General features: G+C 33.7%; 1 protein-coding gene across 1 annotated transcript; it reads left to right on the forward strand.

Moving 5' to 3' along the window:
- The first annotated feature begins 605 nt into the window (after positions 1-605).
- Positions 606-1,560, forward strand: LOC145118641 (CASP-like protein 1E2). The gene is made up of 2 exons (XM_079054337.1): positions 606-910; positions 1,112-1,560. Exons 1-2 carry the CDS (start codon positions 678-680, stop codon positions 1,443-1,445), a joined length of 567 nt encoding a protein of 188 aa, XP_078910463.1. The 5' UTR covers positions 606-677; the 3' UTR covers positions 1,446-1,560.
- The last annotated feature ends 20,966 nt before the right edge of the window (positions 1,561-22,526 follow it).

Raw genomic sequence — 22,526 nt, forward strand, 5'->3', positions numbered from 1 at the left:
CCGTGTGTTTCATCCATCTTGCATAATTTCATACAACGGGAGAGGACCATGTTCCCACTCGTTCACATTTTTCTGCTCGCTCCCTTCCAAAAGCCTTAAATTTCGAAACATGATTGAAAATTATTAAAATCAAGTAAATCAGATAAAAATAAAATAGATCAAATAGCTCGATGGGTTGAAAGTTGTTCAGTTATATTTTTATTTTAAAACGCGACACTGTTACGTCAATATTGCCACGCTACAGAGTACAAACTCACTATGTCATGGTGGTGAGATGAGTTAAAATGATATTTTTTAAAAACTAGGTTAAAAATGGCATTAAAAATACTCTCTCTCTATGATATACTATTCAGTAGAAATAATTAATAGAATTTTGTTAATAAAAAGTGAACATACTTTAGGCGATCGAAATTTGACAAAATTTAACCATTGTTTGCAAGTTAGAAAATAAGAAAATAATAAATTATTTAAATTAAATTGTTGTATATCTGTATATCATAACTTTAACGTATTTTTTCGTGTAGAGAAGAATTGAATGTGAACAATTATTTTGTCTCGTAGGGACAAAAAAATGGTATGAGCATACAAGGCCGAGTATATATATCCATGCTTCCAGTGGAATCGTGACTCTCATATCCATCTCTGAAACCAATTCTCGAAAATACTGAAACACAGATATGGATACGGAATACAAGGAGAAGGAGAAGGAGGTGAATGTGTCGAATAGAAATTCAAGCTTCAATTGCAAGGAATTAGTGTTCAGGCTCTTAGCACTCTCACTCACTCTCGTCGCCGCCGTTGTTCTTGGAGTCGATAAACAGACCACCACCGTCTCTCTCACCCTTGTCCCGTCGCTTCCGCCTGTCGACCTTCCTGTCACTGCCAAGTGGACTGACCTCTCTGCATTTGTGTATGTACTTCCTCACTCTAAACATCTAGTCGCATATAATCAACCTGTAACTGCATCTATTTGAAATTACCTGAACCTAATTGAGCGATTTGTTTCGATTTGTTCCAATTTTATGTTTCAGCTGATCACATATGATGATATGACAAACTGTAATCGAACGATTCGTACTTCGATCTCTTTAATTTGAATTTGATGTTACAGGTACTTAGTGATTGTGAATGCAATTGCGTGCGCTTATGCAGCAATATCGTTGGTGCTTCTATTGGTAACCAGAGGTGGAAATAAGCTTGTGTCATTGATTTTACTGATGTTAGATCTAATGATGGTGGTGCTGCTCTTCTCCGCCATTGGTGCCACCGGGTCTGTTGGTCTTATCGGGTACCAAGGGAACTCGCATGTGCAGTGGGAGAAGGTGTGTAATGTGTTTGATAAATTTTGTCATCAGGTTGCCATAGCTGTTTTTCTGTCGTTCGCCGGAAGCATAACTTATCTTTTGCTTATTCTGCTTGCTGCTGTAACTCTTCACAACAAATGAACAAATCCTCAGAGAAGCCATGATTAAACTTTTATGAAAATCGATGTAACATTTATTTATATTATCGTTCTTCTTCTTCATGAATTTACATAACATCGGAAATTTTCTATGTTGACACATGCGTTATGCACATGACTATCAAGGGCAATTTGGACATTTAATTCATTCTTCAATCTCCTACTACGTCTTCTTGCCTCTTTCACGAATCACGGGGACCTCTTTTACCTCTTTTATCTTGATGTGTTTTTGTTTATTTTCGTAAATATAAATTTACCAACATAAAATTTCAAACCTAAATATAAAAACTCAAAAAAGAACCTGAAGTTAAATAAATTCAAGAAAAAAACTCATATAAAAAACCTAAAAAAGGAAAAACATAATATCAAAAGATAATGTTTAACGTTATCTTTTATATAGAGAACTCAAACTAGAAACAAATTCTTGAATACTACTCAATTCCAAAAGTTTATCCACGTTACATGGACACGTGTGCATTTTTATCCACATTCAAACAAAAATAATGAGAAGGTAAATATAAAGAAAGAACATCAGTTTATCTTCATAACCATTTCAAAGCACAAATATATAAATAAAATCATGATCGTAATTAGTTTATAAAATCAAATTTATGTCATGATCAATTAAAAAACCTTTATTTAGAGCATCTATATAATATGAGATTTTACAGTTTTTTCAAGCTAAAAAGTTCTTAAAAAAATAAAACTAAAATAAAATAAATTTTGTATGAGCTTTTTCAAAAAAAAATCTTGCTAATATCGTCTCGTTATCTTTTTAACGATGTGGTGACTATAAAAATAAAACATAAATAATCAAAAGGGAAAAGTTATTTTTATATTGTGGTGGATACAAACAACTATTTATTTTTTTATTTTTATTCTAACTTCTTTTTTTCATGAAAAACTATCAAAAAACTCTTGAAAAACAAGCTCATTTGTGGATGCTATTAGCAATACTAATTTTACCTTTGTTTGTCGACAAACAGAATGACAGACAGTACATGTGACTAGAGACACAAACATTTGTCCCATAGCTTTCTTTTTAGTACATGCTTATATAAAATCTTTTTTTATTACAATAATAATAAATAAAATCTTTTATACTACTGTTAGCTGAGTTTATTATAATATATGTGGTCATATTGCAGACACAATGCCTACCCCATTTAATAGCACCATTTCCTCAACCGAAAATTAATGGACATTTATTCGTTTATCTTTCAAATAATGACTGTTGTATGCTCAACTTGTTTGATTCTGATTAAACAATTTAATAATCAATTAATGAGGTCCTTATGATTAAATTATTAAATAATCAATCAATGAAGCCCTTTTTAGAACGGTAAAGAAATTGAATTAGAACTAGAAAGGTTACCCCGCTACGCGGGGCCAGAACCTTTCAATGTTGTTTCCGAATTGATAAATATGACAGACATAGAAAGTGCAAGGATGAAAAGTCCGGGCTTTGCCCCGGACAAAAAATGTAAAAGTTTTGACTGCAAGGACCAGAAGTGTGAAAATGGCTAAAGAATTAAAGGGGTATGAATGAGCAACTTTTTATAAAAGGGATCAAAGTTGTCAAACCGTTAAAGTTTTGTGGCCAAACTTTAAATATTAAAAGGTTCCAAAAAAGTGTAAAAATATTGATTGCAAGGACCAAAGTGTCAAAATGGGTAAAGAATAATGACCAAAGTTGCCAAAAAACATCCAAATTTAGTATTCCTAACTTCCAACAATAATACAGGGACCAATTCTGCCAAAAAAATGGGAAGTTGAATGGAACACAAACAAAAGGACATGAATAAATTAATTAAAGAAGTATAGGGACCGGATATGTAAATTAAGGGACCAAACTTGGACAAAGTATCCCAAGTTTACTATTCCTTTCTTCCACAACTTTAATATATATATAATAATTAAAAAGCACTCAAAGCGTTTCTAGTCAAGCGAAATCATGTGTTGCATTTTCTTTAGATCGAGATCTAATTAAAAAGTAGTCAAAATGATTCTAGTCAAGTGAAATCATGTGTTGTATTTTTTTTAGATCGATAATTTAAATCTCATCTAAGACATAGATGGTATAAGAAGTGATTTAAGAGTAGACTAGATTGTCGTTCTATAAAAAAATGATATATATATTTGGAAAAGTAATTAAAGAAGCATGTAATAACAAAAACATAACAATATAATTAATACAAGGAAACATTACTACACTATATCCATAAGTCTAATTGGATGTTCATATAAAATCAACTCTTCAAAGGCAATTATATAGTTCAATTAGTGTAACATCTTGATTTTCAAATATTTTATATTTTCACCATTGGTATGAGAATTGTTTGCAAATTGGTCCTTAATGGCATTTTAATGAAAATTTGGAGGCTACATGCGTACGCAGGGCGTATGTGGCCATGATGCAAACCCTAATTTTTAGGGTTTGGACCTTATTTAAACATGCTTATCTCCTTGGAACCACTTCATTCATCAGTCTCCAGCCTCATATTCAACCCTTGCAAACCCTAATCTATTTTTGAGCATCTTTGAGCCGGAAGTTTTGCACCCTTCTTCATCTCCAGAAGGTATAAAGTTTATACCTTGATGCTTATTTGGTTAGATTTATCTTGTATGATGTTATTATGTGCTATTGTCCCCAATCAATGATGTTCTTGAGTATGACATGTTCTAGACCCAAATGGTTTGTCTTTCTATACATTTTGGGGGTGTTTAAGGTCATAAAACTGCAATCTTGGTTATTAGTTTTCTTCCATGCATGGGTTATAGTGTCTTAATGAGTTAGGAAGTTACGGTTTTTAGTTTTGAGCACTTCCTAGCCATGCAAAGTTATAAAGTTTGAAACTATATGACTTAAGATGTTATTTTGGGCCTAGATATGGATTTTGGATGAAAGAGCATAATGGATTAAGCTCTTAATAGAAGGAAAAGGTGGCAAACACATACGTTGGGCGTACGAGGTCAACACCCCGCTTTCTGGTCAAGATCTTGAGTACGCTAAGCGTACAAGCTGAGTCAACTCGGCTGACTTTTTGACTTTTGGCTTTGACCAGATTTTTGACCTAGTTTGTCCTAGGGGTATTTTGGGTATTTTGATTCATAGTTAAGTTTGGTCATTTTCCCATGAATATGTGACTGGTAGAGCTGATATTTGGAGCATTGTCTTGTTTAGCTATCTTATCAGACTGAGAAGTAGTTTTTTCCTCATTGTACTTTTGGGTCGAAAGCACCAATGTCGAGCCACTGAGTTATGTATCTTGGGTTAGAGGATGTTTCTATGTTGTATTGATCTGTTAGAACCGAGTCCTAGTATATAGGATGTTGTTATGCGGTAGTGATCTGTAGATCTGCCTGTGAGTCTGTTGACTGGTTATATGATTAACTGTTTGTTGAATATATGTTATCCGTTATATGTTGACATAGTATGGTCGGGTTGAGACCATACTGCTTTGTGTGTCAGTTAACAGACCCGAGGCAATCCAACCAGTAGGTTGTGGGCCATGGCAATCCAACCGTGAGGTTGTGGGCCAGAGTAGTCCAACCGAGAGGTTGTGGACCCATTATGCATTATGTAGGGCAATCCAACCAGGAGGTTGTGGGCCAGGGTAATCCAATTGGGAGGTTGTTGACCCAGCATGTAATTTGATTATATGTTTAGATGCGTGTGGTACTCTGGGGGAACACACTAAGCTTTGGCTTACAATTTCAGTTTTATGTTTCAGTTACTTCAGATGACTGTGGGAAAGCAAAGGTGTTATCGTGCACATCCTCTTGGTTTTGATGATACTGACACTCTGATATATGATTTCTACTTTTGAGAACAATGTTTTGTAAACGTTTTGTTTTGATTTGGGTTTTGTCTTGAAACAATGATTTCTCTTGATCTAAAAATGAAAATTTTACCTTGATTTTTGGGATGTTATAGTTACACCTCACTTTGTGGTGCTTTTTGGGCAATCAGTCAAATATTTGTTGATAACATGAAAATTTTACCTTGATTTTTGGGATGTTACTGTTATAATTCCATAACTACCTCTTCATTGTATTTCATGTGTTGTGTTTATACATCTTCATATACATTTATTTTATGATAACATATTAACTTGTGACATTGCTCATAATCTAGTTCATCCTGACCGTACCAAGCATGTTGAAGTGGAAATAATTTTCATCAAAGAAAAATTAGATGACAATACATTGGAATTACCAAAGATCCGGTAAGAAGATCAACTAATAGATACCTTGACTAAATCCATCTCAACACAAGTTTTTTCTAAACTCCTTTATGTAATATATAAACATACAAACTTGAGGGGGAATATTGAGATTTGTTTTTAAAATAAACATCTTTGTTTAGATATTGGATTGAGATATGTTAGTGAAATATATTAGGGATTTGATTTCCTTATTCTCAGGGATTGTGTTCCTTCAGTCTCTTATAATTAATAAATCTTGTATTTGGATTGATATTGGAAATAAAATCTCTCAACACTACATTCATTAGGGAATCTCTAATTTAAATTTGTACAAGTTATGAAGTTTCCAAATAAATCAACAATTGCGCAAGACTTGATAAAAACAATTTTAACTTTTTTGTTTGTACCAACTAATTCAGAAAATAGAAAAGTTGTTGCAATGAGTGAAAGTTCTTAAAACCCAACACACATCATTGAAAGATCCACTTCCAAATGTCCAGAGAAAAATTTCATGAAAGAAAGACATGTTTAGATGTCTCTTCAACCATGCATAAAAAGGACAACAACAATTAGCGACTGCAACCCCTCAATTAAGTGGAATGGTTGCGGGCCAAATGAATGCAGTGCATGACTAGTCTCAAATAAAAGCATAGTTTTCAATAAAGCCAATTGATCCACACATGATTGGAGGGAGTAGAGTCTAGATCAACTCATTGATAGCACATCTAAGTGATTTAACGGGAGTAAGCTATATTACTTAATAAGACAAACATTTTTGCAACAATTAGGTTAAATTTTCCAACTATCTACATTTAGAGGAAACATGCACCCCTCTCTTCCAACCCTAATCCATTTTAAATGAGGCATTACCAATGACATTGATTCTTAGATTAATAACACATATTTATTAGATTTAATGGCATAAATTTTAGGGAGTTGATCTTTCAAAACAGAAGTTCCCAACCAAAAAGATTTCCATAAGTATGTTTTTTATTTGGGTAAATTCTACAAAAGTAATTAAGTTTACACCAAAATTCTATTTAGACACTGCGTTATTTTTTTGTCTCAAATTTGACACTTCGTTTTCAAATTTGTTACAAAGTTGACCACTTAATCGGTTAACCCGGTTGCATGCTGACGTGTCATGATGACATGACATTGTGACATTGCATAATCGTGTGGTGCTTTTGGTGACATCATATTCTCGGTGTCAAAATTAAAATAAAAACTAAAATATAAAGACTTTTGTGATAGTTATCCAAAATGTATGATGTTTGTGCAATTTCGTATTTTTCTTATAAGCCAACACATTATTCATTGTAACATACATATAAACACAAAATATTAACTAATAATAGAGTAAATTACATGCATGGTCCCTATGTTTTGGGGGTAATATGCTTGTTTGGTCCATAACTTATTTTTTTTAACTCGGATGGTCCCTACTACATATTTTTGTTGCACGTTGGGTCCCTATCAGACATAAAAAGACTATTTTGCCCTTAATAATATATTTTACTCTTTAAATAATTCATTACTTATTTATTAAAAAATGTTTAATAAATCATATGGGTCCTACCACTCATCCTAAAAGATGACCTTTCCCCTCTTATCAGATGATCGATCGTATTTACCTCCCTCCCCTGCAAGCTGTACACGTCTTCTTCTCTGACGGGTGCAAAATCACCTCTACCACCATCCGCTGATCCCACCACCAACATTTGCCGCCTGTGCCACTTCCTCTATGTAAGGAAGTCAAGCAATGTGTTGTCCTCTAAAACTCTATTACCCCAATCTGAGAATTGATTTCTTAGTGATGGGTTTTCTGAACACTCATCTCCGACTCTCACCTCCGGTGTGGCCACCTTCTAGTCCGATCATGTTTTACCTTGCTGGAAAAGATTACAGTCGGCTTACCCACCATTTTACTCCCTTCCTTCTCTATTACACATGACCACCGGAAGTAATTGGGAAAACTTTGACCATCGATACCAAAATGAAAAAATCACTTGAAGATAACCCATGTCGTTCCCTTCTCGTTCCCCATCAGACGCAACCAAAACTGAAAAAAAAACCTCAACATTTCCTCTCTTTATCTCTATAAATTGCCGACTCACAAACAAAGGTTCGTTTTTTGTGTATTGATTCCCCTAGGTTTGTCTTTAGTTAATCATTTTCATATGGAATTGTATATGATATTTTTGCATCTAGATTGTATCTGTATTTTTGCGTGATGGATTTTGGTGTTTGGATTTGACTTTGAGCTGTAGATTTAATTTTGGATTTAGATTTGACTTACATGTTCGATTTTGGCTTTCAATTTAAACTTCATGTTTGATTTTGGATTTGAATTTGAGTCGCAGGTTGGATTTTTGTTTTGGATTTGTATTGTCGGTTTAATTTTAGATGTATTTCAGATTTATGGTTAAATATAATGTAGTTTGTGTTAAGTTTAGGGTGTACCGGTGCCCGGAGATGGTGACCGGTGGAGATGGGGACTGGAGTTGGCGTTGGAAAACTAGGTAGTTTCCTCTGGGAGGGAAAAAGATTAAGATGGGGTGGGCCCTTCAAACAGTTATTAATAATTTATTTTATTTAATAACTGTTAAAGTAATAAAAAATAGCTAACAAAATAAAAATATATGATTAAGGGTAAAGTAGTGTTATTATGTCAGGTAAGGGCCCAACGTGCAACAAAAATATATAGTAGGGACCAAATACATAAGTTATCCCAAACCACAGGGACCATTCGTGTAATTTACTCTTAATAATATTTCCAAAATAACGCAATAACAAAATTATTCACTTGTTAATTAAATCTATTACCGATTTCTATATATATATATATATATATATATATATATATATATATATATATATATATATATATATATATATATATATATATATAGAGAGAGAGAGAGAGAGAGAGCTAGGTTCAAATGTGGATTGACCTCTATTGTACGGACGTGTGGAGAGTACTATTATGCGAGAATGACAAAGAAAATATGTTGTTTGATATTGTGAATACATTCAATCTTACATAACTATTGTCATTATCACACATTCTCACTAGTTAAACTGTCTATAAGGTTATTATAGACTTTTTATTATTATTTTCATTCTGTCAGAATCTTTATTGATTCATATTCTGTAAGAATGAAAATGAGTGAAAAACGATGGTTAAGAACAAAAATGAATAAGAATCAGTAAGAATGCATGAAAATGACAATAGTTGTGTGAGGTTGAACGCATTTACATTACTAAAAACCTATTCTCTTAGTAATTCTCATAGAATAACATTGTCCACACGTCCGAACAATAGTTGTCCATCCACATTATAACCTAGCCCCTCTCTCTCCCCCCCCCCCCTCTATATATATATATATATATATATATATATATATATATATATATATATATATATATATATATATAATTTGAAGGACCCCTACTCCACTGGTAATAGATATCATTGCTTTAATAGAAGAAGTTGCACCGCCTCAAATAACTTTATACTAGGTCGATGTTGCTTCCACCGTTTTTCTAAAACTCTTTCTACAACCTTCCTATTCCAAACCTTTTTCTGTCCCTCTCGCCACACGTGGCTGCTTTGTTGGGGGTATGAAGTCTTGTTCAACATGGAGCACTTAGATCACAATGGAGCATTTGAGGTTCATGGAACATGTGACAAAGGAACGGATCATCTGAGAAAGGAATGACTCGTCTGACAAAGTAATGGATCAAGTGCCAAAGGAACGGATCGTACAGACGGGGGTTTGGAGCACTTGGGAGTGGTATGGAGCAACAAGGGGACCTTGTTGCACCATCTACTTAAGACTTGGGTGATGTTTGTAAAGTAAACCGATTTTAATCCTAACAAACTCAAATAAAAACAAACACACGTAGGCAGTATACCTATCGATAGCAGTTTAGTTGAAGCAAGAAGGGTATCGAACTCAGGGAACGGTAAACAATTAAAATTAATAGTAATATTATCTAAATAAAGCAATTAATTAAAAGGGGGTTTTTCTCTAGTTTTACAAGACTAGAAACTTAAGTAACTTCCGAAACACTTTAGCAAAAAGGCAATTAACAACTAAAAGAGGAACAAAAGACAACTAGATTCAGTCAAATTAAAGAGACTTCCGTTTAGATTCGATTCACTTATTCCTATGGTTGATTTCGTGGCAAGTGCAATGGATTAATATATCAATGGTTACCGATTTCTAATATGATTAGGTTAATGTTCGGAATTACTAATCCTTTAGCAAACAGGTTAATTCAAGCAGTGATCAAGTGATTAAACCAACAAGTTTCCTAGTGTTCAGTTCGAATCAAGTAAGACTTGTAATATTAGTTAACTAAATTGGTTGATTTAATTAACTCATATGTGGTTGGTCATCACACATGCTCACACATTAACTTACTTATTTTCTAGTTAACCCTGGGTTCATGTCCTTCCTAATAAATAAAGTACTTTTTGCCACATGTCAATCTCTAACGAATTTTGACACTTGTCATTTTGTGATATTTTTTAAATAAATAATATCCACATGTCAATTTATGGTTTTTTTTCAAAATTTAAAATTAAAAAGCCACATAATACTTATACTTATATATCTAAAGTATCAAATGTAATAAATATTATACTAAATTGCAATTAATATGTTTCTTCATTCCTTACTTCAAAATTTTATTTTAAAAAATAATTATTATTTACATGTTAATATTTTATTTTGTTTAATCAACCCGTGTAATACACGGGTTTTACACCTAGTTCAGTAATACTAGGCATATAATCATGCTTTCACAAAACTATAAGATTCAAGCAATCAAGAAGATGTTCATACAACTCAATATACATGGTTATTAACAGAAAATAATTATCATTAACACATAATGATCTTTTAACAAGCTTAACAAGATAAATAACCAAATCAATACAATCCAACCCACTTAATTAAACCATATTCATAATATCCTCTACATCTAAACAGAAGTATGGAGTTTTTAGCTCATAACTACAACAAATAACATCCTAAACTCGAAATCTAAGGTAATAAAAATGATTCAAAACAAAGATTAAGAGTAAAGTAATACTTTAATGCCTTTGATCTCTTTAAATCCAAGCTTCTAGTTGAAATTCGAAAACCAAAGCTTCTCAGAACCTCTCTAGCCTCCAAAAGTCGTCCAAAGCCTCCAACAAAAGTTAGGGTTTCAAATGAAAACGTTCTATATATAGATTCCAAAAATCAGATCCAACTCGTCGAGTTTTATGGAAAAACTCGTTTAGTTTTTTTACTTAATACGCGTGTACGGCAAGGCACTGATTTATCGGGACCTTTCATCTCAAATCGTCGAGTTGGAGGACCCAAACTCGTCGAGTTCGTTTGGAATCAACATTTTCTTAAAACACGAAAGTCGTCCGAAATTGTATCTTGATTTCAGAACATTTTGAATCTTGTCAATCGGAGTTATGAGTCATGAGATATGGTCAAAACACTGACGAGGGATCAAGCTGTACAACAACATCCTTCTTTCTTCAAAATCCAAGATCCAAGCTTCCAATCGCAAATTATGCTTCATTTTTCATCCAAGCATGTCTTTAAGGCTGAAAATGAAATTTTAAACTAATTAAGCACCTTTTGTTCATAAATTGAGAGAATAACAGCAAAAAGTAATAAGATATTGTATGAATTATATGACTAAATATACATATATCAAAATACCCCACACTTGACTTTTGCTTGCCCCCAAGCAAAACTGAATTTTAGCACATTAATATCACATAAGACAATCCCAATCGAACCAAACCATTATGCCAAGATCGCAACGCATGCATTTGTGTCTAACATTTTTACTAAGGACCGCCTAACCCTAAATACTCACAATCTTCATAAACACTCGCCCACTTTTGCCGAACAACGCTCATTTTATGCATCCATCCGAATCCATCCACATAAAACTTTCTTAACCTCAAGGAATATTTGGTTAAACCCCCAAGCATACATATTGTAAAATAACCTAGAAAAGAAAAATACAATAAAATAAAAGACTTGATAACTTGATAACTTTTTGCCTTGAATCTTCAATAATTTGCAGCTTTTCTTCATGATATGTATTCGTTCTTCATAGCTTTGTAGATTCTTTCAAGCATTTCAACACTCTTTTTTTCTTTTCTTTAACTTTTTTTTTTCAAACTCACTTTTTTTCACTTAAACTAAAAACATAGAAAAACATATGCTTAAGCAAGGGGATTTAACTTCATCCTTTATTGATTAAAGGTATTAGTCTTATGTGCAATGACTACTTAAGCTTTCCTGGATATATTTCTAGTACACGATGCTAAACATATTGCGTCCCTCAAACTAAGCAAGGTTTTGTTTTTTTTCCCATTATTTCACTAGAATAAAGGGGGCCACAAATGCACTATAACGTATATAGGCTCAACTAAACATTTGAGTCCTCATAGAATCATCAAACATAATACTAGCATGGAATCCTAATTGCTTTTACCAAAATTTTCTGAATTAATCAGGCAATTTTTATGCAAAACTGAATTTTAGCACACTAATATCACATAAGACAATCCCAATCGAACCCAACCATTATGCCAAGACCGCAACACACACATTTGTGTCTAAAATTTTTCATAAGGACCCCTTAACCCTAAATACTCACAATCTTCATAAACACTCGCCCACTTTTTCCGAACAACGCTCATTGTATGCATCCCTCTGAATCCATTCGCATAAAACTTTCTTAACCTCAAGGAATATTTGGTTAAACCCCCAAGCATACATATGGTAAAATAACCAAGAAAAGAAAAATACAATAAAATAAAAGACTTGATAACTTTATAACTTTTTGCCTTGAATCTTCAATAATTTGCAGCTTTTCTTCATGATATGTCTTTGTTCTTCATAGCTTTGTAGATTCTTTCAAACATTTCAGCACTCTTTTTTTTTTCAAACTCACTTTTTTCACTCAAACTAAAAACATAGAAAAACATACGCTTAAGCAAGGGGATTTAACTTCATCCTTTGTTGATTAAATGCATTAGTCTTATGTGCAATGACTACTTAAGCTTTCCTGGATACATTTCTAAGACACGATGCTAAACATATTGTGTCCCTCAAACTAAACAAGGTTGTGTTTTTGTTCCATTATTTCACTAGAATAAAGGGGGCCACAAATGCATTATAACGTATATAGGCTCAACTAAACATTTGAGTCCTCATAGAATCATCAAACATAATACTAGCATGGAATCGTAATTGCTTTTACCAAAATTTTCTGAATTAACCTAGCAATATTTATGCAATTTTTTTTAACTTAAACCTAGGATTCTAATTTAACTAATGTAATCAACCCCCTACCCCACACTTAATTTATGCAATGTCCCCATTGCATGTTGTGCATGATAAATAACATAAAAGTAAAAAGAGAGATTTGGAACAGACTTCCCTGGGATAAAAGTTGTGAGGCTGATATTTTTCTTTTGAGCTCCTACTTCACCTGACTTTGGCATGGGAACAACTCATCTACGCCTTGGGTGTCAAATGTATCGTGTGGTAAACAGCTATAAATATGCTGGAAAAAGCTTCTTGGAATCGCCTATATATGGACTTCGTAAATGTATGTAATGGCCGCCCCAAGTGGAATCAAATCGAAGACTCAAAAATAAAAGACTGAGCAACTCGCCGAGTTTTATGTGGAGACTTGTCGGTTTGGAGCGTGACTTAGCAGAAAACGCGAAATTCCTTTGGAACTCGTCGAGTTCAGATGTGCACTCGACGAGTTTAAGGTGTTGAACATGAATTTTCTTCTTTCTGCTTCAGTTCTGATTTTGTGGTCAAAGAGGGTATTAAGGTAATACACCTCCTTATATTCTTCAGTGACGAGACTCCTTTTTAACCATTATAAAAACCAGACTCAAATTATCACTCAAATCTTCAATTCTTCTCGTTAACGATTCGACCCCTCACTTTAATTCCCTCATGCTTTAACAATTCGTTCAATTCTCACCGTAAATTCTGCAAAGATCAAAAACAAAAAACTACATAATAAAAGGAAAAACAAACATCAAATTCAAATCCTACAAGAAAAGTAAAAGAAAAAATAAAGCAAGCTCAAACGATGGGTTGCCTCCCGTAAGCACTTCTTTTTGTTCGAGTCTTGAGTTGGACTCTCAACTTAATAAACTTCCAATAAACTCAAAGCCCATACATCTGTTGCATTGAATATCTTTTGTTCACCAATTTGTAAAGTTCAGATCTTTGCTTCTAAAATTGGCCAAACGAGCTTGAATTCATAAAACCCAAGAATCTTGACAAGGGTTGGAACCGGTTGGATACTAATCAGAAATGGATCGTGCCTCAGAACTTTCTCCAAAGTTGGAATTGTCATCCCATGCTTCGAAACACAAACCAAAAATACAGGGAGCCACGTCGTGGTAACGGTCAAACCATGTCGTGGTTCCTACAACTCAGCTTGTTCTTGTTCTTCGTCTGACCCCTCTGCCAGCAACCTTTCCAGCTCCTCCAAATTTCTTTCTGGATCAAATTCTTCATCTTGTAACTTTAGCTTTTGTGACTCAGATTGTTCTTGTTCGTTAGAGAAGATGTTATCTAACCATCTTCCCAATTTCATCAAATCTTCATCTGAGTCATACTCCTCATCTTCTTGCGCAATTTCCTATACTACTTCCTCAAGAAAAGCATCAAGAGCATCGAGATTTGGAAAATACATAATAATAAATATTAAAATAGAAAAATCGTAACTTTATATGAGATAAAACTCACACAAACGATCGATAATACTAGTAAATAAAATTAACTATTTAGAACCGTTCCCCGACAACAACGCCAAAAAACTTGATTTGTGTAAAGTATACCAGTTTTAATCCTAACAAACTCAAATAAAAACAAACACACTTAGGCAGTGTACCTATCGATAGCAGTTTAGTTTAAGCAACTAGGGTATCGAACACAGGGAACGGTAAACAATTAAAATTAATACTAATATTATCTAAATACAACAATTAATTAAAATGGGGATTTTCTCTAGTTTTAAAAGACTAGAAACTTAAGTAACTTCCTAAACACTTTAGCAAAAAGGCAATTAACAACTAAAAGAGGAACAAAAGACAACTAGATTCAATCAAATTAAAGAGACTACCGTTTAGATTCGATTCACTTATTCCTATGGTTTATTTCGTGGCAAGTGCAATGGATTAATATATCAATGGTTACCGATTTCTAATATGATTAGGTTTATGTTCACTATTACTAATCCTTTAGCAAACAAGTTAATTCAAGCAGTGATTAAGTGATGAAACTAACAAGTTTCCTAGTGCTCAGTTCGAATCAAGTAAGACTTGTAATATTAGTTAACTAAATTGGTTGATTCAATTAACTCATATGTGGTTGGTCATCACACATGCTCACACATTAACTTACTTATTTTATAGTTAACCCTAGGTTCATGTTCACTAATACTATGCATATAATCTTGCTTTCACAAAACTATAAGATTCAAGCAATCCAGAAGATGTTCATACAACTCAATATACTTGGTTAGTAACATAAAATAATTATCATTAACACATAAGGATCTTTTAACTAGCTTAACAAGATAAAGAACCAAATCAATATAATCCAAGCCACTTAATCAAACCATATTCATAAGATCCTCTACATCTAAACAGAAGTATGGAGTTTTTAGCTCATAACTACACCAAATAACATCCTAAACTCGAAATCTAATGTAATAAACATGATTCAAAACAAAGATTAAGAGTAAAGTAATACTTCAATGCCTTTGATCTGTTTAAATCCAAGCTTCTATTTGAAATTCGAAAATCAAAGCTTCTCAGAACCTCTCTAGCCTCCAAAAGTCGTCCAAAGCCTCCAACAAAAGTTAGGGTTTCGAATGAAAACGTTCTATATATAGATTCCAAAAATCAGATCCAACTCATTGAGTTTTATGGAAAAACTCGTTTAGTTTTTTACTTAATACGCGTGTACGGCAAGGCACTGATTTATCGGGACCTTTCATCTCAACTCGTCGAGTGGGAGGACCCAAACTCGTCGAGTTCGTTTGGAATCAACATTTTCTCAAAACACGAAAGTCGTCCGAAATTGTGTCTAGTTTTTAGAAATTTTGAATCTCGTCAATCGGAGTTACGAGTCATGAGATATGGCCAAAACACTAACGAGGGGTCAAGTTGTACAACAACATCCTTCTTTCTTCAAAATCCAAGATCCAAGCTTCCAATCGCCAATTCCACATCGTTTTTCATCCAAGCATGTCTTTAAGGCTGAAAATGAAATTTTAGACTAATTAAGCACCTTTTGTTCATAAATTGAGACAAAAACAACAAAAAATATTAAGATATTATATGAATTATATGACTAAATATGCACATATCATTGGGCCAAGAAGGACGTTGTTGCACCAAGGGCACTCCTTCTTGCGCCATGGGGTACTCCTATTGCGCCATGGAGTATGTTATTGTGCCAAGCATGGTCTTGTTGTGCCATGCATGTTATTGTTGTGCCGAGATGGTGTTGTTAATCCAACCTAGACGCTCTTGTGCCACACTTGATGCCTCTTTCGCCATCCATATTCATGTTGTGCCATGATGGCACAAGATGGACCATCTTGGTCCTTGATGAACCAAGTATGTTATGAAGTCCTCTATGATGCTCAAGATGAAAGAATGTTCCAGAAGATGATTCATGGCGGAAAATGATTGGTTGTCACCATTCATGGGCCTATGGGCCAATGGGCTTGGTCCATTGGGGTTTTAGGTTTGATGCCTCAAGTATAAATAGGCTCATACCCCCATCATTGTAAATTTCTAGATTTCTGTGACAGCTCAAAGTGAGATACAATTTTGAGTGCTTTTAATAGTTCTAGAAAGTTAATAAAATCCTCTCTCTCTTGTTTTCCCATGGACGTAGGTCACCTTGACCGAACAACGTTAAATATTGTGTTCTTTTGATTTATCTTTTTCAGAAGTTTTTCGTGAGTTCACCGAAGTTTGTTTTTTGATATTTGTCTGAAGTGCTTAACTTGTTTTGTTGTCACCCAACAAACTGGTATCAGAGCTATGGCTGAAGACGGGAGCGTTAAAATAGACAAGTTCAATGAAAAATATTTATGTTTCTGGAAGATGCAAATTGAAGACTACCTCTTACAGAAGATAAGTCGTTCCTTATGAAGCAGGAAGATTGGGAGTTGTTAGATCGGCAGAAACTTGGTGTCGTGCGTTTATCATTGACAAAAAACGTTGCTTACAACGTTATCAATGAGAATACAACTTATGGGTTGATCAAAGTGTTATCTAACATGTACGAGAAACCTTCAGCAACAAATAAGGTTAACTTAATTCGATAATTGGTAAATCTGAAGATGAAGGAAGGTGGCTCAGTAACCGATCATGTCAATGAATTTAATTCAATTCTGTCAAGGTTGGCATCGGTTGAGATTAAATTTGAAGATGAAGTCCAAGCATTGCTACTATTATCATCATTACCCAAAAGTTGGTCATGAACAGTGACAGTAGTTAGCAGCTCAGCTGGAGGTGCCAAGCTGACATTCGAAGGTAGGGACAAATCTTCATAAGGGCAAGGGGGGGGGGGGGCTGTGGCCCCTCATGTTTTTTTTTTTTCAGAACTAGTCCCTTTCTTTTAAAATTTTTACATATTAGACCTAAAACTAAAAAAATTGACTGTGCCCCCCCTGTTCTCCACTTTTTATACATATTTTACTTTCGCTCCCAACCCAAATGTTCAAGCTCCGTCACTGACCACATGAAAACCCCCGCAACCAAACCACCATTATCACACACACCACCACCTTTCAACGACCAAACTGAGCTTCATCATAAGCCCTATGGTACTAAAAAACCTGATACCATCATTTGCCACTTCTTGTCACAGACCCACCATCAGCTCCAACCGAGACCTTCATTAGCCATGATTATCACCATGCCAACATTGTGCAAACTATATCTTTAGTTTTTGAGATAGATTCTGAGAGATCGAAGTAATCATCTGACCTTAAATGATCAATTTTTTTCCTGAGGATTGGTATTTTGGGTACATGGTGAGGAACATATTGAACAATTGATGGAGACATCGAATGGAATCTTAGATTTTCGAATGTTCGATCAACGGTGAGGGAAATTGCTCGGGGAATTCCTTTTGGCTTTCGAGTCTTGCTAGTGATCAAGATCTTCCAAGGTTGTTGTCATCTTGATTGTTGTTGAATACTGCAAATTCAGAGTCGATATCTTAAGATTTAATAAGGTATCCAATTTCAAAAGTTTCTTTTAAAGCTTCTCTGAAATTGTGTTCTTCTTATCTTCGAAGAACTGATGAGTTTTTCTTGTTTTTATCTGATGAATTATGATTAGGGGAACCATTTTTCTAGGTTTCAATGCTTACCATGTGTGCAAATATGGAGTTTATGGTTTTGGGGTTTCTTCATTTGTTGTGTATTAGGGAAGACGATGAGCAGAAAAAGTAGAGACCAAGATGCTGAAGGTTGGGTTTAGAATGCCATGTAATCAGTTAATGTCACGTCACTGTTGACTTGTGTTGAAAATGTATATGTAGCCACATGTACCGGTTGTTAGAGGTGAAAGGGACTAAAAGAAAAAGTTCTAACCAACCTTAGGCCGCAATAAAAGCCAAAAAAAAAGCTTAAGGACCATTTAAACCAAACGTTAAAAGTTCGATAGACTATAATGTGATTTTCCCTATTAAAAATAGCTATATAACTTATGTAGTCCTTATTTGGTTTGCGGACAAAGTCTGGTTCAATCTATTCGGCCCATGTTAGTTTTGTTTCACGTAATAAATATAATCTATTATGCTTTTAAAATGATGTTTTGTATAAGCCTAGTGGACCAAGGGTTTGGAGGTGTTGTACCAAAGAAATTAACGGGGTTGTGGAATTTTAATTGGCTATCATATTGCATTTGTTGTACTGTGTGTAAAACACTCTTAGTAATTATTGTTTCTTTTTCTATAATAATAATTATTATAATAATAAAAACAAAAAATGGTCCAAACTAAAATTAAGACTGAAAATGATAATTCGGATCAACCGCTCAAGTAACTCTCGCATAGTTATGATTTCTTTAAATGTTAAGGCCCAACCCTACTTTTAATATTAAATGATGTGATTGTTACCGCACATATTAAATGTATGTACCTAAGACCAACTCCAAAGTGTTATTATGGATAAAATTGCAAATTTGGTCCCTGTAATATGTTAAAATTTGGGATTTCGGTCGAAAATACTTTTTATCAGTAGTCTAAAATATTTTGGAGTTGCAACAGTGGTCTAAAATAAGTATTTTGTTACGTTTTTGGTCCATTTTAGAATTGAGTGTGTTTGAAATGAAATTTTTGTCCTTTCTATTTCTTTCCTTTTCTTTGTATTTACTTTACTGTTTATTTAGTTAAAATAAAAGAAAAACGAAACCATAACCCCACTCAACCCACATCCCTCTTCCTACACTCACTCTCTATATTTTTCATCGAAACCACTGCATATTCCCAAAACCACCACTATTGGAGACAACCACTGCCGGAAAGCACCATCGTCGTCTGAGCACTTCAGACATGCCTCTCTCTCTCTCTCTCTCTCTCTCTCTCTCTCTCTCTCTCCCCCTCTCTCTATCTCTCATACACACAAACGAATCTTCAAACGACTCAGTTGAGTAGCTCCATATGACGAAAAATGCTGCCTTCATTGGAACCCTTAGTCTCCAAAAGCTCCAGACGTTGTCGGAACCCTCAGCCTAATGAAGACGAAGATGACGGTAACGCTAAAAACAACCCATATTCGTTTCCTTCTTTTCAGATCTGCTCTTCGTCTTTACAAACTCTAGCTCTGACTATATTTGTGAAGGGGAGAAGCAAAACGGTGAGAGACGAAGTCACCATCGTTGCCGCATATACAAATCCTAGCTTCGATGATTTTTGTGACACCATCGCCTCTACAAAACCTTAGATATACTATTATCTAGATCTTGGAGGCGCCGACATCGCCGAAGAAGGAAAAAGAGAGTGGAACAGCAGATCTATAAACTTGTGCAAACCCTTGCTTCGATCCGAGGTGGCGACGTCTTCATTTGCTTCGATCCGAGGTGGCAACGTAGATCTGAGAAAGGGCCGATCGTCTGAAACCACCATCGTCGTTTGTTAGAATCGAGCCGGAGAAGTATGAGGGTTTTCAGATATGGAAAATTCAGTTTTTAGCGTTTTTGTTTGAAGATCTGCATAATTTATTTCATGATTCTAGGGTTTTTGATTTTGCAAATCTGGAAACTGTATTCTTGTTCTTGAGTGTTCATGAGTGTTTTTGTTGTAGTTTGAATGTTTTGGAAAACTTGAGTTCACAGAAAAATCGTTTGTTCATGTTTGAGTTTGCAGATATAAAAAAATGAGTGTTTTGTGGTGTCGTTGGTGGTGGTGGTGTCCAACGACAGTGGTGGTGTCCGACGACGGTATTTCCAGATTTGATTAAGTAGAAGAAGGTATACGATGTAAGATAAAGAGTGAGTAGGTGGTAGGGTGGGGTGTTTCTTTTTGTCTTTTTTTTTCTAATTAGAAAAATGGTAAAATAATAATAAAAATGGAAAAAAGGAAATACCAAAGACAAACCCGTCATTATAAAAAGTTTGAAATTTTTGGACCAAATTTGCAATAAATTTCATATTTTCGACAACTGGTGCAACTCCAATACATTTTGCACTAAAGTCCCAATTTTTGACATACCACAAAGACGAAATTTACAACTTTGTCGTTATTATGTGTACCCCATGTCGTTTTGTTGATAACCAAATTGTAAATATAGAAAACCAAAGAGAAATTAAATATCATCCTATCTTTTTCTTCTTATTTATCTTTCTATCGATCTAAAATTATAAAATATGTTATATTTGGATAAAATTAATAATATTTTAATATAATTATCTCATTCCCAATTATTTAAAAAAAGTCAATAATTTAGTTTCTCGGTGGTTTAAGAAACGTAACTTCATGAGTTCGTAGTTGGTTTGAAAGGAAGAGAAAATTGAACCAAACCATCTTGGTTGTATTATGTAACATACATAAGTTATGTTTCTTAGTTTTTGTTGCAAGGCTTGTATTAAAGAGAAAAAAAATACATTATGTTCTTATAATTATATCCATTATTATTTTATTTACTTAATTTGATAATCTGGTATTAATAATGATAATAATCTCTAACTTTTTTGATGAACCATGCTAGATAATTTGATTATATTCAAATAAAAATGATGTAATCGATATCATTATATATTGATAACTATGTGATTACAACTATTATGAAGTAATATTTGAGGGTTTGATAAATATAGAGGTTTTGTGGATATTTTTTTTACACAGAATGGAAACAAGAACACACTCTGTGTTAAACATGCATTTAAAAAACAAGTAACATTATCCAAAGATTTAAAGGGACTCAGTATTGCTATGATGAAAGCTATGGATAAAGGCTTATTTCATTGTTGTGTCTTCCAAATGACGACCCATTGGAACGACTTTTTTTTTTTGAGAAGATTGATGCTTTGCAAAGCCGTCCTTGAAATCTTGGGTCTTTGTTATTTCTTTATTTTCAAGGGGGATAATGACTTAAAAGGTAATATAAATTTTGTTTTGTACAAATTTGGTCATTAAGTTTTTTTCGTTCATATTTGTCCTTTCAACTTGTTTAACTATATACATTCAGTCCTTATGACCGTCTATTTCAGGTAAACCCGAAAAAATGATTTAATAGGGTAATATGTTTCTCACTTTGTAGATATGTAGTCCTTTATATTTTTTGCACATTTAGTCCTTAATAATTTTTTTTATTGCAAATTAAATGTTTGTTGTTTTTGTACACATTCAGTACTTATGAAAAATTTCTTTAGTTTTTCTCACGACATCTTAAATGAGACAATCGTTAATGAGGAGTTCGGGGATGTTCATGTTTATGGTCATAGTAGCGTCGATTGCTCTGTTCTTAGGTCTTGTGTTCTAAACATCGTAACTTCTTCGTACGATCTCAGATTTTAACGATCTTTATATCCACGTCTACATATTTGAGTCTACTACAATTTTTATTTAAATTACTCACATTAAAAAAATAATATATTTTTACTTACGATTTTATAAAAAAACGTTCATACATATATTAATAAAGAACACACGTATATAAAGATCGTAAGTAAAAATATATTATTTTTTAACTAGAGTAATATGAACGAAAGTTATACTAGATTCAAATATGAACGTGTGGATATAAAGATCGTTAAAATCTGGGATCATACGAAAAAGTTACGATGTTCAGAACACACGACCTAAGCAAAACACAAGACCTAAGCAACCAAGCAGATGAGGTCGTAATGGCCTTAAGCATCAACAACCCCGACCACCTCATTAATGATTGTCCTACGTAGAATGCTATGAAAAAGACCTAAAAAACGGTCATAAGTAGTAATTGTGTACAAAAAACAACAATGACTTATTTTGCAATAAAAAATATTAAGGACTAAATGTGAAATTTTTTTATTAAGGACTAAATGTGTACAAAATGAGAAATATATTACCTTTTTCTAGTTTATCTGGAGTAGCCGGTCATAAGGACTGAATGTATATAGTTAAAAAAGTTGAAGGGCGAATGTGGACGAAAAAAACTCAGTGACCAAATGTATATAAATCGAAAAGTATGTTACCCTTTTAAGTCATTATATCTTTTCAAGACCCCATTAAAAGTGATCAACATATTGGAAATGATTCCATGCCATTTCTTTTGGGGGATGTTTT

The sequence above is a fragment of the Lactuca virosa genome, chromosome 6, assembly GCF_052849685.1.
Source record: "Lactuca virosa cultivar CGN04683 chromosome 6, Lactuca_virosa_CGN04683_v6, whole genome shotgun sequence".
Taxonomy (NCBI): Eukaryota; Viridiplantae; Streptophyta; class Magnoliopsida; order Asterales; family Asteraceae; genus Lactuca; species Lactuca virosa.